Raw genomic sequence first — 19,781 nt, forward strand, 5'->3', positions numbered from 1 at the left:
TCCCCTGCCCCTTCACCCAGACCTGATCACCCAGGACCACGGAACTCTCTGTCACCCGGACCTCCAGTCGCTGCACCTAGCAGCGTGGCTCCTGCGTGGCTGACCAGTTCGGAGTTGTGCTGCTCCACCCCGGTACGTGAGGTACACTTGGGCAGCAGGAAGCCTTCCACTAGAGCAACATACTCGGCAAAGTGGAAGCGTTTCTCCTGTTGGTGCGTGGAGAAAGGTCTCCTCCCCATGGAAATTTCGGTGGCCAATATTTTGGACTATATTTGGTCCCTCAAACAACAGGGCTTGGCAATCTCGTCCCTGCGGGTCCACCTGGCGGCTATCTCCACCTTTCACCCGGGTGGGGATGGCTGCTCCGTTTTCTCTCACCCGACGGTGACTAGATTCCTGAAGGGGCTGGAACGTCTATACCCTAACGTCCGACCCCCTGCCCTGACCTGGGATCTTAACCTGGTGTTGTCTCGGCTCATGGGGCCCCCCTTCGAGCCATTAGCTACTTGCTCCCTACTCTATATTTCTTGGAAGACTGCCTTTCTAGTAGCTATTACCTCAGCTAGACGGGTGTCGGAACTCCGGGCTCTCACGGTAGATCCCCCGTATACAGTCTTCCATAAAGATAAGGTGCAGCTGAGGCCGCACCCTGCCTTTCTCCCCAAGGTGGTCTCAGCCTTCCACGTCAACCAAGAGATATTCCTCCCGTTTTTTTCCCCGAAACCTCATTCTTCAGGCAGGGAGCAACAACTCCACTCGCTTGATGTCCGTAGGGCTCTCGCGTTCTATGTGGAGAGGACCAAACCGTTCCGCAAATCCCCCCAGCTTTTCGTGGCAGTAGCGGACCGCATGAAGGGGCTTCCCATTTCCTCGCAGAGGTTATCCTTGTGTGGAACATCCTGTATCAGGACCTGCTATGAGCTGGCCCACGTTCCTACAGGCCGTATGACTGCACATTCTATCAGGGCGCAGGCGTCGTCGCTGGCTTTCCTCGCCCGTGTGCCCATCCAGGAAATCTGTCGGGCAGCGACCTGGTCATCGGTCCACACCTTTGCTTCCCACTACGCCCTGGTCCAGCAGTCCAGAGAGGACGCGGCCTTCGGATCTGCAGTGCTCCATGCCGCGACTTCTCACTCCGACCCCACCGCCTAGGTTTGGCTTGGGATTCACCTAACTGGAATGGATGTGAGCAATCACTCGAAGAAGAAAAGACGGTTACTCACCTTTGTAACTGTTGTTCTTCGAGATGTGTTGCTCACATCCATTCCACACCCGCCCTCCTTCCCCACTGTCGGAGTAGCCGGCAAGAAGGAACTGAGGAGTGGGTGGGCCGGCAGGAGTATATATTGGGTGCCATGGCGGCGCCACTCTAGGGGGCGACCTGCCGGCCCACTGGAGTTGCTAGGGTAAAAAGTTTCCGGCGCGCACACCTAATTGGAATGGATGTGAGCAACACATCTCTAAGAACAACAGTTACAAAGGTGAGTAACCGTCTTATCTTCAAAGTGCAGCACAAACATTTAGTAAAAAAAAAAAAAATTCCAAAAAAAGATTCAACATGATTATTCATTATAGAACAGTTACTTATAATTCTCTTGTTGAGCATTCAAATTTGAAAGAGTGCAATAGGCTGCATGGAGAGCACCCTTCAAAAGGATGGTACACTGCATATACACACATGTAGCAGTTCTTTAAAGAGTGACTCTAAATAACAGCATCAAGGAGAACCTTGTTTATTGTTTCTCAATGATTCCAGAGTGAATCTGTTAAGTTTACAATTAAAGAAATGTTTTTTCCACCTGCTAGCCCCACAAATTTAACCTTGGATTTGAAAGTCAAGCTGTGTCCTGACTCATACATTATCATCATTAGGAATAAAAGATTCTGTGACTGCAACCTAATTAACAGTCTACTGGTGTTGTGAGCCAGAATTAAATCCAGCTCACTCTTGGGTAGCTCTGTTGGCTTTCCAAGGCTAACCAACAGCAAAGCCTTATTCAGTAAGGTTGGCAGACACAATTCCCTAAACATAAATGAAAAGGCTTGATGACTAAAAAGATGCCATTTACTATATCACTTTTAAAACTATATCAGCTCTTTGGGTGAAACTCACCCTATTGCAGTGGACACACAAAATCCCCCCCACACACACACATGCTTAAGCAGAGGCACAGACAAAGTGGCTTTGCAAGGCACTGTACCTTCTCTACAATCTGCAAAAGGAGGTTACACTAGCTCTAAATAGGTTGAGAAAAATCATCTGGAGGTAGGGAAGCTGCGCTGGGTGAAGGTTCAGAGGAACCCTGCTTACTGAGGGGTATAAGGGTATGAAAGGATCAAGTAACATGCTGGCTTTGGACGTAATGTTCACCTCTAGTGGTAAAGGACCTGTTACTGCCAGTTAAAGAGTTCTACTTTTGTTCAAGTGGTAGAGACTGATAATTTGCAGATGAAGGCCTCATGATCCACACTTGATTCTTTACATGTGCCATATCCATCTACTAGAGTTGATCCAAAACTGCAGCAACCACCCTCTCTCTCCATGGAAAACTTCTTTATAACCAATATAAAAAATGTGAAAAATTTTCATTTGGAACACAGTTTTTTTTTTAATTTAATGGGGGCGTGAGGGGGACGAGACCACCACATCATACTCAGCCTCTCACGCTTTTTTCTACCATCCTTCCATTTTCCAAAAGTATTTTATTTTCTGACCAAAATGAAGGCGTTTTTTAAAAAACAATTTCATAGAAACAATGAAAAATGTCATGGAAAATGTCAAAAAAAATAAATGCATTCAATTCTTTTGAAATTTTTCATGAAATATACTTACCTTTTCTCAACTACTTCTACTGCCTACTAATTGAGTCTACTGTCATGCCATGGATTTTCTAGAGCAGCTGTTGTATTACAGTCCTGTGGTTTGCCAGGAGCCTGTGGTATGAATTCCAGTTCCCTCCAACCCCTACAAATACCCATCTCTAATCCTAGTTACTGAGGCTGTGTGGAAGGGGCCAAAATTAACATTTAAGATTTGAGGTCCAGATAGAACACAGTAATGTTTAAATTTATATTTTCCACATGGTTTCTACAAACCAGATTATTTAAATTGTGAGAGAGCTGTTTAAAAACAAAACATTCAAGGGGCAGCATAACCTAGCTCACAGATAAATTGGTCTGGCTTTGAATTAAAAAACAGCAGACCCAATCAAGAAAGCACGCTGAGCTCCTGCCTGTTGGAAGAAGTGATAGGCTCATGAACCCGTTGTGTAACTGAATGGCAAGTTTGGGGCCCAGTCGCAAATATGCTGCTGCATCCAGATACAAACTCTGCTTGCTGGGAGTTCCCCAGAATTCAGGAGCAGGGAAAGAAGGCAGAAAAATAAATAAATCAGAGATCCAGCAGCAACAACACTTGTTTACACTTAAAAGTTAATACCTAGGATTTGAATTTAAAGAGCAAAAGCTATTCCTGAATTACTCTTTACTCTATGCATGCATTCTCTTACTGCCAAATAAGAGTGTCTTGTTTTGGCTTACCTCAGTGGTGTCCAACCTTACTACACAGGAGGGACACATAAACCTAAGCACAATCTTGTGTGGGCCAAACAGATTCTACATATTTTAATATGATTTAAAGTCGCCTGTATTGATTTATATTTTAGTTTCATCTTGTTTAGTATGTAGGTAGGTAGGTTGTTTCTAAGTACAGTATTGTCTGTCTATATACTTGTGTAAACTAAAATGATGTAAACATGACAAAATGTTAATGAACCGATCCTTAGTATATTGTGTTGAAACAGGCTGCAAGCCTTATGAAATGCTCTGATAGGCCATGTACGGCCTACGGGTTGTAGGTTGGGCACTCCTGGTTAAGCTTAATCTACTTTGAAAGGTATCCTTATTCCAGAGTAAGACTGTCCATACATGGAGCTATTTTTGAGTAATTCCATTTCTAGATAAGCCCTTAGTCCTAAATTTATCATTTAAGTAACAGATGCCACAGAACTAGGTCACAGCAGTGGGTGTGGGAAGATCCAAGAGGAAGCAATTCTACAAACTATCAAGAGATAGCAGCTCCTAAGCAAGCACCCTAAAATCTCATCCAGGGTTTGAACTCTCCATCCATACCTTAAACCGCCTACCTAAACTTTCCTACATCCAGTATCTTCACCAGCCCAAACTCTTCAGCGGTACTGTGTGGAAGAGGGATTTGGGGGAAGAGCTGTATCAGCTGTCCAGCTACGGCACCAGCATCACTCCTGCCGAAATATGTTGGACAAATTCCCTTAAGGAGTGAAGTTCTTTATTCATCCTCAGAATGGGAAGCTGGAGTCCTCTATCCATAAAACAGGTGAAGCACACCTTGTGGCAGGGCAAGTTTTCTCACACTGTGCTACCAGATAGTCAACAAGCCTCAGCCCAGAAGGAATCTACTCCAGGGATTAATGTCCTTTCAAATCCTTGGCCGCTCTACTGAGACTACCAATAGGGGAGCCAGTTAGCAAGGGACAACTATAGAGCTGGTGATGGTTTTTGTGACGCAGACTCTTGTTCCCTGAGAATTACACACAGATTGATTCATTTTGCATAGTCCACCACACAAGCATTTGATAAGGATAAATTAGAACCAGCAACCTACTGATGACTCCAGGCCTCATTTTCAATTGCTTGAATTTTGTTGTTGCGGTTTCTTGTGTTTTCAAAAAATGCTCTGAGGCAGCAGAGACTTGGCTGCTGCCATTAGTGACAGTACAAAAGGTCTTATACAGTATATGTCAAACCTCTTACCACCACCCAGGGAAGATCAGTGTTCCCATCCAGATTGTTCCCAATTGTTCTGTTTTCAAAAATAGAAATAGTTGGGGTAGCAAATAAACATTTCTATGCTAAATCTTCTAAATGCAAAAGATGGGAAACAGAAAGCCAACTACTCTGGAAACGCTCCAAGCAAATTTCGAAATCTTGAGGCAAGCTCTGGAAGACATGTTAAATCAAATTGACAAGAGGCTGGCAGTTCTGCCCAACATGTACATGTTCTCTCCGGTCCAGTCTTCTTCCCACTAATCCTTAAAAATCTAACTTTCAGGTTCCATTAGGCTGAACCCAGCAACAACCTTTATTTCTATACTGGTTGCAGTATACTATTCTCTCCTACTGGCACCCTGTTCCCCAATCAGCACATATGGACAGAATGAAGAGCTCCCATTAAAGGAAATGCTTTGGGAGCAGCCCCGGTGAGAATCCAGACTATCATATACACTCCAGGAAAAAAATGCTGAAGCACCTCTCCAGTAATACAGTACTCTCTCCTCTTGCTTTTAATTGTCCATTACTCCTGCACTGCTTGATTTTAGGATGCATGCTCTTTAAAGAGTCGGCATTTGTTGGCAAGTAAGGATAAGGTGCTATTTAACTGTTTGATCTTGTAACATGTGTCGGGGGTGTGTGTGCTATAAGTCTTGGATAGGTGTCAGTTTTTTGTTTTGTCATAAATCCAAATTAACTAACTAATTAATTAAGAAGACATTTTAAGGGCAATTATGATTCCAAGTTATTTTTTTCATAAATGCTTCTACAAAATGTAATAGCAACAGGCATTCTTCCAGAAGTAAAATAAATACTTTCACAGGAATTTGACTTAAACAAACATTCTCTCCATTTCAGCGCATGCAAGCCAAATATCGCAGCACTCTGCTATTGTAGAGAAAAGTGAAATGGGCTGGAAATTGACCAAAAATTAAAAAAAAAAAAAAAGTTTAAAAATGCAATTCTCCATAGTAAAAGCAACCAAAAGAATAAGTGAACAGATGTCATAAATAGTAAAAAGTGTATTAGATTTTTTTAAAATTCTTTCAGTTTTAATAATTTATAGTAAGGACATTTGTTGTAAATACAATTTTAAGCTGATACTTCCCCAGACATTTTAACGAACATCACATTACATTAAAATTAAAATTAAAAACATTAAACTTTAAAAGAATAAAAAGATGCCTTGGGAGCCAAATGTAGCCCATGGACTTCTATCATGTGGTTTGTGACTGCTCACCTTTAATATGGACAGACGTGTGTGGCCTTCCATTCCAATTATGGTGAAGAAGTGCATGTATGTAGCTGGAAGGGCATACTACGTGTGTTCCCAAAGGGATCAGTTCTGGGTCTGGTTTGTTCAATGTCTTCAATGATTTAGTTCAGGGTTTCTCAAACAGGGGTTGACACTTGTGTAGGGAAAGCCCCGGGCGGGCCGGGACAGTGTGTTTACCTGCCTCGTCTGCAGGTCCAGCTGATCGCAGCTCCCACTGGTCTTGGATTGCTGCTCCGGGCCAATGGGAGCTGCTGGAAGCAGCGCGGGCCAAGGGACTTACTGGCTGCTGCTTCCAGCGGCTCCCATTGGCCCAGAGCAGCAATCCGCGAGCAGCTGGACCTGCGAACAGAGCAGGTAAACACACCATCCCAGCCTGCCAGGGCCTTCCCCTACACAAACAGCGACACCTGTTTGAGAATCCCTGATTTAGATAGTGGCATACGTAGCACACTTATAAAGTTTGCGAATGATAGCAAGCTGGCAGGGGTTGCAAGTGCTTTCAAGGACAGGATTTAAATTAAAAATGATCTGGACAAACTGGAGAAATCGTGTGAAGTAAAAGGATGAAATTCAATAAGGATAAATGCAAAGTACTCCACTTAAGAAGGAACAATCAGTTGCACACATACAAAATGGTAAATGATGGCCTAGGAAGGAGTACTGGGGGTTATAGTGGACCAGAAGCTAAATATGAGTCAACAGTGTTGTTGCAAAAAAAAGCAAACATCATTCTGGGATCTATTAGCAGGAGTGTTGTAAGCAAGACAGAGAAGTAATTCTTCCACTGTACTCTCTGCTGGTTAGGCCTCAACTGGAGTATTGTGTCCAGTTTGGGGTGTCACATTTTAGGGAAGATGTGGACAAACTGGAGAGAGTCCAGAGAAGAACAACAAAAATGATTAAAGGTCTAGAAAGCATGACCTATGAGAGAAATTGAAAACACTGGATTTGTTTAGTCCAGAGAAGAGAAGACTATGGGGAGACATTTCAAGTACATAAAAGATTGTTACAAGGAGATAGAATAAAAATCGTTCTCCTTAACCTTTAAGGATAGGACAAGAAGCAATGGGCTTAACTTGCAGCAAGGGAAGTTCAGGTTGTACATCAGGAAAAAATTCCTAGCTGTCAGGGTGGTTAAGCACTGAAATAAATTGCCTACGGAGGTTGTGGAATCTCCGTCACTGATGATTTTTAAGAGCTGATTAGACAAACACCTATTAGGAATGGTCTAGATAATACTTAGTCCTGCCATGAGTGCAGGGGACTTGACTAGATGACCTCTCAAGGTCCTTTCCAGTCCTATGATTCTATGTTGGGACATCTAGCCTCTCCAGGCCAACAATCTGTGTTGAAGGTGAGGATACTTGAAATTGCACCATTTAAGCAATTATGTATGGCCTTCAGATGCCTAGCAAGTTGGAAATCTTGAGTGGGCAAAGTTTTAGCATCCCAATCCCAATCAATCAAAAGGGAAAGTGGCGAGTGCCCAGAGAAGAAGAGGGAAGAAAAAACAAGCTGAATGTTGCCGCCAATCCTAAATTTCACAGCATTTATTTATGACCACAGAAATGAATCACCTAGGGACCACTTGGAGCTTTAAAGAGGTACACAGCAGAGGTTCTAGACCCAAATCTGTACTTCCCTTATCAGATTTGTTGCAAGATCTCCAAATTCTAAGTCACTACAGAGGATTGGGATGGGGAGAAAACCCCATTGGGGAGAGGCTGAAAACACCTTCTTATTCTTACAGAACCCACAAGAAAAGACGGTTACTCACCTTTGTAACTGTTGTTCTTCGAGATGTGTTGCTCACATCCATTCCAGGTAGGTGTGCGCGCCGCGCGTGCACGTTCGTCGGAAACTTTTTTACCCTAGCAACTCCAGTGGGCCGGCAGGTCGCCCCCTAGAGTGGCGCCGCCATGGCGCTCTATATATACCCCTGCCGGCCCGCCCGCTCCTCAGTTCCTTCTTGCCGGCTACTCCGACAGTGGGGAAGGAGGGCGGGTGTGGAATGGATGTGAGCAACACATCTCGAAGAACAACAGTTACAAAGGTGAGTAACCGTCTTTTCTTCTTCGAGTGATTGCTCACATCCATTCCAGGTAGGTGACTCCCAAGCCATACCTAGGCGGTGGGGTCGGAGTGAGAAGTCGCGGCACGGAGCACTGCAGTTCCGAAGGCCGCATCCTCCCTCGACTGCTGGACCAGGGCGTAGTGGGAAGCAAAGGTGTGGACCGATGACCAGGTCGCTGCCCGACAGATTTCCTGGATGGGCACACGGGCGAGGAAAGCTAGCGACGACGCCTGCGCCCTGGTGGAATGCGCAGTCACACGGCCCGTAGGGACATGGGCCAAGTCATAACAGGTCCTGATACAGGACGTAACCCAAGAGGATACCCTCTGGGAGGAGATAGGAAGACCTTTCATACGATCTGCTACCGCCACGAAAAGTTGGGGGGATTTTCGAAAGGGCTTAGTCCTCTCTATGTAGAACGCGAGAGCCCTACGGACATCCAGCGAGTGGAGCTGCTGCTCCCTGCCTGAGGAGTGAGGTTTTGGGAAAAAAACCGGAAGGAAAATCTCTTGGTTGACGTGAAAGGCTGAGGCCACCTTGGGCAGAAAAGCAGGGTGTGGTCTCAGCTGCACCTTATCCTTGTGGAAGACCGTATATGGGGGGTCTACCACAAGAGCCCGGAGTTCCGACACCCGTCTAGCTGAGGTGATAGCCACTAGAAAGGCAGTTTTCCAAGAGAGGTAGAGCAGGGAGCAAGTAGCTAACGGCTCAAAGGGGGGCCCCATGAGCCGGGACAACACCAGGTTAAGATCCCAGGTTGGAGCAGGGGGACGGACGTTAGGGAATAAACGTTCCAGCCCTTTAAGGAATCTCGACACCGTCGGGTGAGAAAAAACGGAGCGACCGTCCGCACCCGGGTGAAAGGTGGAGATAGCTGCTAGGTGGACTCGCAACGACGATAAGGCCAGACCTTGCCCTTTGAGGGACAAAACGTAGTCTAAGATTTCGGATACCGAAACTTCCATAGGGCGGAGATTTCTCTCTACGCACCAACAGGAGAAGCGCTTCCATTTCGCCGAATATGTGGCTCTTGTGGACGGTTTCCTGCTGCTCAAGAGCACCTCTCTCACAGGCGTAGAGCAGCGCAGCTCGGAACCAGTCAGCCACGCAGGAGCCACGCCGCTAGGTGCAGCGACTGCAGGTCTGGGTGACAGAGGGTCCCGTGGTCCTGGGTAATCAGGTCCGGATGAAGGGGCAGGGGAACTGGGTCGGCTATGGCCAAGTCCAGCAGCATGGTGTACCAGTGCTGCCTGGGCCACGCCGGGGCCACCATGATCACGAGAGCCCTGTCCCTGCGCACCTTCAGGAGGACCTTGTGGACCAGAGGGAACGGGGGAAACGCATAGTACAGGTGGGTCGACCACTGGATGAGGAAGGCATCCGCTATCGACCCCGGCTCCCTGCCCTGAAAGGAGCAGAACGCTTGGCACTTCCTGTTCCCTTTGGACGCAAAGAGGTCCACCCGGGGATAACCCCACCTCCGGAAAATGGAGAGAGCGACGTCCGGGCGAAGGGACCACTCGTGTGACAGGAAGGATCTGCTCAATCGATCTGCCAGAGTGTTCCGTACTCCAAGGAGGAAGGAAGCCCTGAGGTGAATGGAGTGGGCTACGCAAAAGTCCCAGAGTCGTATCGCCTCGTGGCACAGGGAGGAGGACCTGGTGCCTCCCTGCTTGTTGATATAGTACATGGTCGTCGTGTTGTCCGTGAACACGGCGACACAACGACCCTGAAGCTGATGACAAAACGCTTGACAAGCAAGGCGGACCGCTCTCAACTCCCGCATGTTGATGTGGAGCCCCACCTCTTCCTGGGACCACAGGCCCTGTGTCCGCAGGGTCCCTAGGTGGGCCCCCCAGCCTAGATCTGAGGCATCCGTTGTCAGGGATACCGAGGGCTGAGAGGGGTGAAAGGGAAGACCCGCACATAACACGGACTGGTCTAACCACCAGCCGAGAGAATCTAAGACCTTCTGGGGGATTGTGACTAACATGTCTAAAGGTTGCCTTGCCGGTCTGTAATGACTGATAAGCCACAGCTGGAAAGGCCTCATGTGGAGCCGAGCGTAGTCGGTCACAAAAGTGCACGCCGCCATGTGGCCTAACAGGGCTAGACATGTCCTCACTGACGTCAATGGGGCTGACCGCAAACGTTGAACGATCGCCGCCATGGTCTGGAACCGTTGCAGAGGCAGCGAGGCCCTGCCCACCGTGGCATCCAGGACGGCCCCGATAAATTCCACCTTCTGCGTGGGCCTCAGAGTGGACTTGTCTGTGTTTATCAAGAGGCCCAGACTTGCAAATATGGCGGTGATCATGCGGACATGGCTGTTGACCTGCTGTTCCGACGTGCCCCGAATCAGCCAGTCGTCCAGATAAGGGAACACGTGGACGCGGTTGCGTCGAAGATGCGCCACGACAACTGCCATGCATTTTGTAAACACCCTCGGGGCCGTGGACAGGCCGAATGGGAGGACTGCAAACTGATAATGAAGAGCCCCCACAACGAAGCGGAGAAAGCGTCTGTGGCGCGGCCAAATGGCAATGTGGAAATACGCGTCCTGCATGTTGAGGGCGGCGTACCAGTCTCCCGGATCCAGGGATGGAATAATGGTCCCCAGGGATACCATGCGGAACTTCAACTTCACGAGGTATTTGTTGAGTTCTCGCAGGTCGAGGATAGGCCTGAGGCCCCCCTTGGCCTTGGGGATCAGAAAGTAGCGGGAATAAAACCCCTTGCCTTTCTCGTTTTCCGGAACCGCCTCTATAGCTCCTTTGCTGAGGAGCGTCTGCACCTCCTGCCGAAGGAATTGCTCGTGAGAGGGGTCCCTGAAGAGGGACGAGGAAGGAGGGCGGGAAGGAGGAAACGAAACAAACTGCAGGCGGTATCCCGTCTGCACCATGCTTAAGACCCAGCGGTCCGATGTTATTTGGGACCACGCCGGGAGGAAAAACGAAAGGCGGTTTGAAAACGGGGGGGAAGGATCCATAGGGGAAACTGTTACCGCGCCCTCGGGCGCACCTTCAAAATGAAGGCTTAGGACCAGGCGGGGGTTTTGAGGAGCCTTGGTTCTGCCCCCCTTGGTTCCCAGACTGCCTGCGCCTGCCGTTCCTGCCGCGGCGCCTGTAAAGGTCCTGCCGCTGGCGGAACTGGGAAAACGGCCTACGTTGTTGCTGTTGTTGCGACCTAAAGGGTCTACGCTGCGTCACGGGGGGGGGTGCATCCCGAGGGACCGCATGATGACCCTGTTGTCTTTTAGACTCTTGAGTCTGGGGTCTGTCTTATCGGAAAACAGGCCCTGGCCTTCGAAAGGAAGGTCCTGTATAGTGTGCTGGAGCTCCGGCGGAAGGCCGGAAACCTGCAGCCAGGAGATGCGACGCATCGTAACTCCTGACGCGAGGGTACGGGCAGCCGAGTCCGCAGCGTCCAAGGAGGCTTGTAAGGCCGTGCGTGCGACCTTCTTGCCTTCGTCCAAGATGGCCGTAAACTCTTGGCGAGCATCCTGTGGCAGCAGCTCCTTAAATTTGTCCACTGCCACCCAGGAGTTAAAGGCGTATCTGCTCAGCAGGGCCTGCTGGTTAGAGACCCTGAGCTGCAGCGCCCCAGCCGAATACACCTTACGGCCAAGGAGGTCCATCCGCCTGGCCTCTCTGGACTTGGGGGCCGGAGCCTCCTGGCCGTGACGCTCCCTATCGTTCACCGATTGCACTACCAGTGAACCGGGAGTCGGGTGAACATGTAGATATTCATATCCCCTAGAAGGGGCCATGTACTTTCTCTCGACTCCTTTCGCTGTCGGAGGGATGGAGGCCGGGGACTGCCAGATAGTATTGGCGTTGGCCTGGATGGTCCGTATGAAGGGCAGGGAGACCCTGGTGGGAGCATCAGAAGAGAGGATGGTGACAATTGGATCCTCTATCTCCGAGACCTCCTCTGCCTGCAGACTCAGATTTTGAGCCAATCGCCTGAGGAGGTCCTGGTGCGCCCTGAGATCCAGCGGGGGGGGACTGTTGGAGGAGGTACCCGCCACCGCCTCATCCGGGGAGGAGGATGATGAGACCCCAGGCACGAGAGTGTCCAACTGAGGGTCTTCCTCAGCCCTCGCCTCTGCCTCCGGAGCCACAGCGGAGTCCTGCTGTTTGGACCCTTCCTCCCCTTCCGGGGAGGGAGGGGGGCGAGACAAGGAGGCTTCAGGGGCCCTACGCTCCGCAGTCGCCGGTCTAGCAGGGAGCTGCTGGGGGCCCTGGGCCTGATGGTATGCCCAGGGTGTCCAGAATCCCCACTGTTGTGGGCCTTGGTCTTGCAGCGGCGGATCCCCGAACAGCGCCGCCTGCCGGTCGGTGCCCAGCGCATACCCGCTGTCCGTCTGGGAGGATACGGACGGCTGTCTCGAGGGCCACGGTGGGGCCGACCCCGGATGGTAAGGGTCTGCGCGGGCCGGCACGGAGGATCGTCTCGGTGCCGGGGACCGGTGCCGGGAGTCATATCGGTGCCGGGACCGGGATCGGGACCGGGATCTGTCACGGTGCCGGGATCCTGATCGGTACCGGGTGCCGCTTCGGTACCGGGACCTGCCACCAGCTCGGTGCCGGGAGGTCGACCGGGACCTACCACCAGCTCGGCGCCGGGAGGTCGACCGAGACCGGGACCTGCCACCAGCTCGGTGCTGGGAGGTCGACCGGTGCGGCGAGTAGTGTCGGGACCTGCTCCTGGAGTCGCGGTGCCGGTGTCGCCGACTGGAGCCTGACCGCGACCGTCTCGATGCCGACCGTTGCCGCGAGTGCAACCGGTACCGCTGAGGGGAGCGGTGCCGGGACTGCGAGCGGCGTCGGGATCTGGAGCGCCCAAGACGTCGGGACCTGGATGGTGAACGACTGTCTCTGGGCGGCGCCGACATCATGGGCTTGCCTCTGGACACAACCCGCACCGGAGGTACCGGGGGTGGCAGCCGAGTGGGCTCAGTCAGGGCAATAAGGTCCCGAGCCGAGGCGAAGGTCTCCGGTGTGGATGGGACCACTACCTCAACCCCAGATCTCATGGGGGAGCTCGGCGGCACCGGACTCAACGGACCCGCCGGGCCCGGAGTCAACGGTGCTGACGGTGCCGGCGGCGCCGCGGCCGATGTTGAGGCCGGGCGCTCAAGCCAGGTCTGCCTGGCCGGAGTATCAGACTTCGACGGCCTTGGCTCTGATTCCAGTGCCGGAGAAGGTCGGTGCCGAGGAGTCTTCTCGGTGCCGGAGCGATCCGGTGCCGGTGCCGATACCACGACCTGCGAAGCCGACGGGTCAAGTGCCGCCTCCATTAGGAGAGTTCGGAGCCTCTGATCCCTCTCCTTCTTTGTCCTCGGCTTAAAAGCCTTACAGATGCGGCACTTGTCGGATCTGTGCGATTCCCCGAGGCACTTCAGGCACGCTTCGTGGGGATCGCTGGTAGGCATGGGCTTCTTGCAGGCCGCACACTGCTTGAAGCCCGGCGAAACAGGCATGAGCCTGGCGCCGGGTGCCGGGAAGGGCTAAGCCCCCGGCGAAGAACTACTTAACAACTATTTAACTAAACTATCTACTTAACAAACTAATTAACAACTATAATGGAACTAGAGATGAACGATAGATAAACGATAGAGAACTAGGAGAGCTAGGGACGTGGAGGACAGCTAAGCCGCGCTCCACAGTTCCAACGACCGACACGGCGGTAAGAAGGAACTGAGGAGCGGGCGGGCCGGCAGGGGTATATATAGAGCGCCATGGCGGCGCCACTCTAGGGGGCGACCTGCCGGCCCACTGGAGTTGCTAGGGTAAAAAAGTTTCCGACGAACGTGCACACGCGGCGCGCACGCCTACCTGGAATGGATGTGAGCAATCACTCGAAGAAGAAGCAAGGTTGCTTGCATTTCCTGCTGGTCCTGCACCGGCAGTGAAATAAAAAATATGCTAAATGGAAGTCCATAGTTAAAATAGTTTTAAAAGTTACAACCCAAAGCCATCATAAGCAGATATAATGATGGAGGCAAAAAAATAGTGATTTTTAAAAAAAAATTAAGACCCATTTATTTCAAATTCTACAGGATATTAAAAAGAAAAGCTTGTGACATGGGACCAAACGCTGAATTCTCTGGGGTTAAGTCAGACACCTTAGCTCATAAGTACATTTCCAGTTTTAAAGTGTATCAAGCAAATGGGTCAACTCTCAAGATAGAAACTCCATGACAAGTCAAATAAAGGAAATATTTTAAGATGTCCTTGTACTTTTGCAGATCGTTGCAAAAGCAGCTGCACATTACCTGAACTCAGCAAAGAAGGTCAGGGAGGCACCTCAGTTTGGCACCATCAACACCTGACACTACTGATGCCACAGCAGACAGGGCTAGGAAGGAAAGCAACTTTGGGAACAGGCGAGACGAATAGGCACAAAAATCAGAACAACGTTATACATGGAATAAGTCTTCATGACATTTTTATATTTAAAAAGTACTTAGACTAAGGGCATTACTTTAGGTATCATCTTTCAATCATGAAATCTCAAATTAGGAGCTGCATGCCAGTTTCAGAGAGAAATAAAAGCAAGTTGCTATAGTGCACTATGTTAATCCTCTGCACCAACAGAATGTTAAACTCTAATGGAGGAAAAAAAGAAGAACAAAAGCAAATAAAAATATACTTGTATCACTTACCAGAGTTTAAATCACGTCCTGGATTGAAGGCTTTGCTATTAACTGTGGTGGACAATCTATCACAGCTAATAGTTCTAGAAACATTGGTGTTAAAATTCCCATCAAACCTGAAATGACAAACAACAAGATTAGCAAAGCAAAAGTTGACTTTGTAAAATGTCTAGCCAAGGATTTATAGAAAAATGATCAGTTCGTAAACAGCAACTGGAGTCCATTTGCATTTTTAATGGCACACGCAAAAGAAAATTCCAAAGCAAAAAGCAGGTGAGTTAAAACTCCCCACTTGCAGGCCGTATCCTACTCACCAATGCAATGTGCTGCATATTTTCACTTTATTCCTTGTGACACGCAAGCAATCATGAAATTAGAGTTGTAAAAGGCCATGTTAATCTGCAGGCCGGTGCTGGTTTGTTCCCTGGCAGAATATCTGAGTTTTGTCCAGTCCAGTTGTAAGAGACCCTAAGTTGGGGTGGGAAAACTATGGACCGGGGGCCACATCCGACCCTCCAGAAGTTTTAGTCTGGTCCTCAAGCTCCTGCCAGGGAGCAGGGTCGGGGGCCTGCCCTGCTCCACACAGTTCCCAGAAGCAGCTGCATGTCCCCCCTTTGCCTCCTATGCATAGGGGCAGCCAGGGAGCTCCGAACACTGCCTCTGCAGCTCCCATTGAACAGGAACCACAGCCAATGGGAGCTGCAGGGGGTAGCGCATGCAGATGGGGCAGGCGCAGAGCCACCTGGTCACACTTCCATGTAGGAGCCAGAGTGGGGACATGCTGCTGCTTCTGGGAGCTGCTTGAGGTAAGCGCTCCCCAGAGCCTACACCCCTGACCTCCTTCCATTCCTCAACCCCCTGCCAAAGCCCTGATCCCCCTCCTGCCCCATAAACCCCTCAGTCCCAGCCTGGAGCACCCTCCTGCACCCCCAACCCTTCATGCCCAGCCCCACTCCAGAGCCCTCACCCCCACTTCACTGCAACCAATTTCGTGAGCATTCATGGCTGGCCATGCAATTTCCATACCCAGATGTGGCTTTCAGGGTAGGGTGGGCAAACTTCTTTCTTCTCTTGGTTTCATGTTTTTCTTCTCTTGGTTTCATTCCACTGCTCTTAATTATACACCCTTTTACTAGCCTGAACATTTCATCTTCCCTGCCTTGTATTCCCAGTCTTCAAACACTGTATTTGTACATGGTTACATCTCTCACCATTATATTTTGGTCTCTGGAAGTCTATACATAAGGCAGTTACAAGCCTACTTTCTGTAGAAAAGAATGGGAACTCCCAGTGTAATTAGAAATGCTGCCCGCAGTATATTTTATTACATTTTTATTTTGCGTTTTCCATATTTACCAGGTGAAATAATTGACAAATGGTAACTGAACCTCATTTTAGAGACAAAAATACAAATCAAACCCATATACAACTCAGCAATGACTTTAATGAAGTGAAGACATTCTCCATTTTGGTCTGTTTTCTAAAATGCCACATGTCAAGGCTGAATCCCCACTCTGTCACTCCGAGTGCAGAAGTGGGGGCCCGCAAAGATTTTAAAAATTAATACGTGCCACTCCAGGCTTCTATTACACTCCCAAGGTTACAGGTTCTCTCTAACCTTGGCTTAGTAAACGCTGCCACCACCCAAATGCAAAAAAAACCCTTTGAACCCAGGAAGAAGCACTTGGGAATTTCTCCCTGTGGGGTACCCTCAAGCCCTTTCACACATCCACCCAGGGGAAGAACTGAGAAAGAAAACAAAGGACATAAGCTGTTACTACCAGCTAATCGAACAACATACACAAACCTCTTAGGACACCAAAAATCCAATTCTGTTCTTTAAAAGAGAAAATTTTATTAAAAACAAAAAGAAAGAAAATACGTCTGGAACTTAGGCTCTTGTTACGTTTTAAAACAGCAATTCCAAAAACCAAGCACCCAAAATAGCTTTCTTGGGGTTCAGCTTAAAGGTTACAAGCAAACAAAAGCATCTGGAGTTAGCACAGAGGAGTCCACAATCCAATAAGAAATAAAATAAATAACCCTAATTGCGTCTTTTTAGACATTCCCTAATTTTACTTACATATCTGAGGCTCCAGATAAGTAGGTTCAAGGTGTGAACTGATAATCTATAATCATACCTGGCTTAAAGCTGTTTACAACATTACTGCTCCGTGTCCCTGCAGGCCAGAGAATAACAGACACAAGGGAAAGTTTCTTTCCGAATTTTAAAAAGTTCTACCTTCCCATTGGCTCTTTTGGTTAGGTGCCCACTCCCTTTCTTTTACCTGTGGGCTTGCTAAACTTTTACAGGTAAAGCAAGCAGAGAACAGACCAAGAGGGATTTTATAGCTAATTGGGTGGCTGGGTGTCCATCAAATGGAGCTACTCCTCCTTCTTCCCCCTTCATGTATCACACCACATAATAATAAATGTGCTTCTTATTTAAAGTACTTAGATAGCAACAGCATTTATAAGCCTTTATTTTATTAGAATTACAAATCAAAATCTGATCAAAGGGAACCTTGTCATCAGATTTGATAAAAATAATAGATGTGATGAATTAGTGTATCTTATTTGCTATAGCTTAGGCCCAGATTTTTAAAGATATTTAGGCTCTGTTGCACTCAGTGTCATAACACCTAACTAATTTAGGAGTCTAAATCTCATTTTCAAAAGGCACTTAGACACTTAGGAGTCTAAACTCCATCAACTGTTGATGGGATTTAGAGCATGTCTACACTACAGGTGCTACTGTGGCACAGCTGCAGCGCTGTAGTGTAGACACTGCCTATGTCAACAGAAGGGGGTTTTATGTCAATGTAGGTAATCCATTGCCTGAGAGCCAGGAACATGGTCAGCTGAAGAAATCTTCCATGGATTTAGCCATGTCTACACCAGGGAATAGGTCAGCTTAACTGTAGCACTCAGGAGTGTGAATTTTTCATCACACCTCCCAAGTGATATAGCTAGGTCGATCTAAACTGTAAGCACAGATCAGGACTCAGCTCCTAAGTGTCTAAATCCCTTTTGACAATGAGATTTAGTCCCCTAAATCAGTTAGGTGTTGTGATGCTAAGCACAGCAATGCCTAAAAATGACTCTGAGCACCTTGGTAGTATTTGACACCCAGTCGTATTATTAAGGATCCTCACCAATTACCCACTTCCTGTCAAAAATACTCTGCCACTAGTCTATCCCTAGGAAATCATAACAAGTTCCCCTGCACACTGAGTCTTCATGAGGTGAGGTTCTGAAAGAACCTAGTCTTTTTTTAAAAGAAGTGGTGGAAAGCAAGTTTAGGAAAGAAATTGGGGAAGGAAAATTCTTCAAGACTATCAAATTTCCAGTCTTACAGTTTTAGTTAAAAATTCCAATTGTAGAAAATACTTTGGAAACATTGAATCAGTAAAAATACTGGCCACTTTGTGTCAATATTAGTAAACAAAAAATCTGGTGTGTATTTATATAATATCCACCTCACTGCACTCTCATTCATTAATTTGGACCCACATTCAGTAAAGGATTTAAGCACATACTTAAATTTCATTGTCTTCAGTAGTGATGGGATTACTCAGCTGCTTAAAGTCAACCACACACACAAGTGCTTTGCAATATCTATTTGCTAAAATTGCTAAAGGTGAAGCTGGTCATCCTCCTCTTTCCTTGTCCCCACCACTGAAAAAAAATTATCAACACAGATTTTCATTTAAAAACAATATTTTTTAATTTACAAGCAAGTGGTCAAAAATTCAAAATTCAGAAAAAATTCTGATCAGCTCTCTAAAGAAGTCACACACACTAATTTGGAGCTTGATAAGATGAGCAGTTCCACATTAGAAACTCATTTAGCCACATTAGAAACTCAAGCAGTAAATAAGCTCTTAGGGATAGATACCGTCTGCTCTGTGCTCGTACAACACTTACCACGGCTGCGGCTCCTAGGCACTATCACAATACAGATAATAAACACACTTCCCAGTGAGCTCAGTTAGAGAAACAAGTAAAGAGAAAACAAGAGAGCGATATAGGGGAAGAATAATTAGAGGTTGCACACTTTGTTGCTCGTGTAGGCAGAGCTGTGTGTTAGCCAACTTCTGAAGTGCAAATGCAAGCCTGGGTGTGGGAGCTGGTCAGAATGGGGGCAGTGCTGGATGTGGGAGGGGCAGAAAGGGGCAACTGTGGCAAGGGGCATGGCTGAATGACAGTTCAGCATATGTAATTAACAAAGTGTGTTATCCTCTGGTAAACTCCTGCCTGTGATATGTGTAGGCAGCAACAGAGGGTGCCAGAGAGCTTCCTCTGCCTGAAGTGCCAAATGGGCCTAACTCTAGTGGAAAATCAGTATTTTCCAGTTTTCATCAAAAACCAATAGGATCTGCCCACTGATCCCCAGACCATTCCCTGGAATTTGGGAATTGATTGGATGTGGGTTTCAAAAATGACTGTGTTACAGACAGACAAGTTGAGAGCAGGACCTTGTGTTGCTCTAATAACACAGCATTCTCTCACATTTTGGGTGTGCTGTGCTATTCATGGCTCCATCCTCCATATTTGAGGATGAGTTGAGGTTGGCACTTAAAATAGGGATTCAACCACTTTGTAACATAGCATGTTTCTGAGTTACAATTCATTTTTTAAAAATCCTGTAAGAAAATTTAGCACTTGCATTAAACATTTATTGATCTTAATGATTAATAATATGATCTTAATAAAAGAATAGCACAAAGTCTAATTTTACACGTACTTAGAATTCATTGGAATTTCATCCAGTGGCTGCAGTTGAAGAAATAAGATGGCATTTAAACTTAAGTATTCATGACTGTTAAATCTACCCTGTGGTGACACCATGAAGTAAAATGGTTTGAAAAAATATCAAGTATGTCTTTTAAAAATCAGTTTAATCTAATCTGTGAACCAAATGCTACAATGCCTTAATCATAATATATGGTTATTGAAAG

At 47.8% G+C, this 19,781-nt stretch overlaps 1 protein-coding gene across 2 annotated transcripts in view; it reads right to left on the reverse strand.

Annotated features, from left to right (window-relative positions):
- CACHD1 (cache domain containing 1) overlaps positions 1 to 19,781 on the reverse strand; it is a 210,530-nt gene that overhangs the window by 79,599 nt on the left and 111,150 nt on the right. For both annotated transcript variants that reach the window (XM_030572407.1, XM_030572408.1), the window contains exon 4: positions 14,830 to 14,936. In XM_030572407.1, the coding sequence (XP_030428267.1) occupies positions 14,830 to 14,936 (107 nt within the window). The remainder of the gene's footprint in view (positions 1 to 14,829; positions 14,937 to 19,781) is intronic.

This window comes from Gopherus evgoodei, chromosome 8, assembly GCF_007399415.2.
Source record: "Gopherus evgoodei ecotype Sinaloan lineage chromosome 8, rGopEvg1_v1.p, whole genome shotgun sequence".
NCBI lineage: Eukaryota > Metazoa > Chordata > Testudines > Testudinidae > Gopherus > Gopherus evgoodei.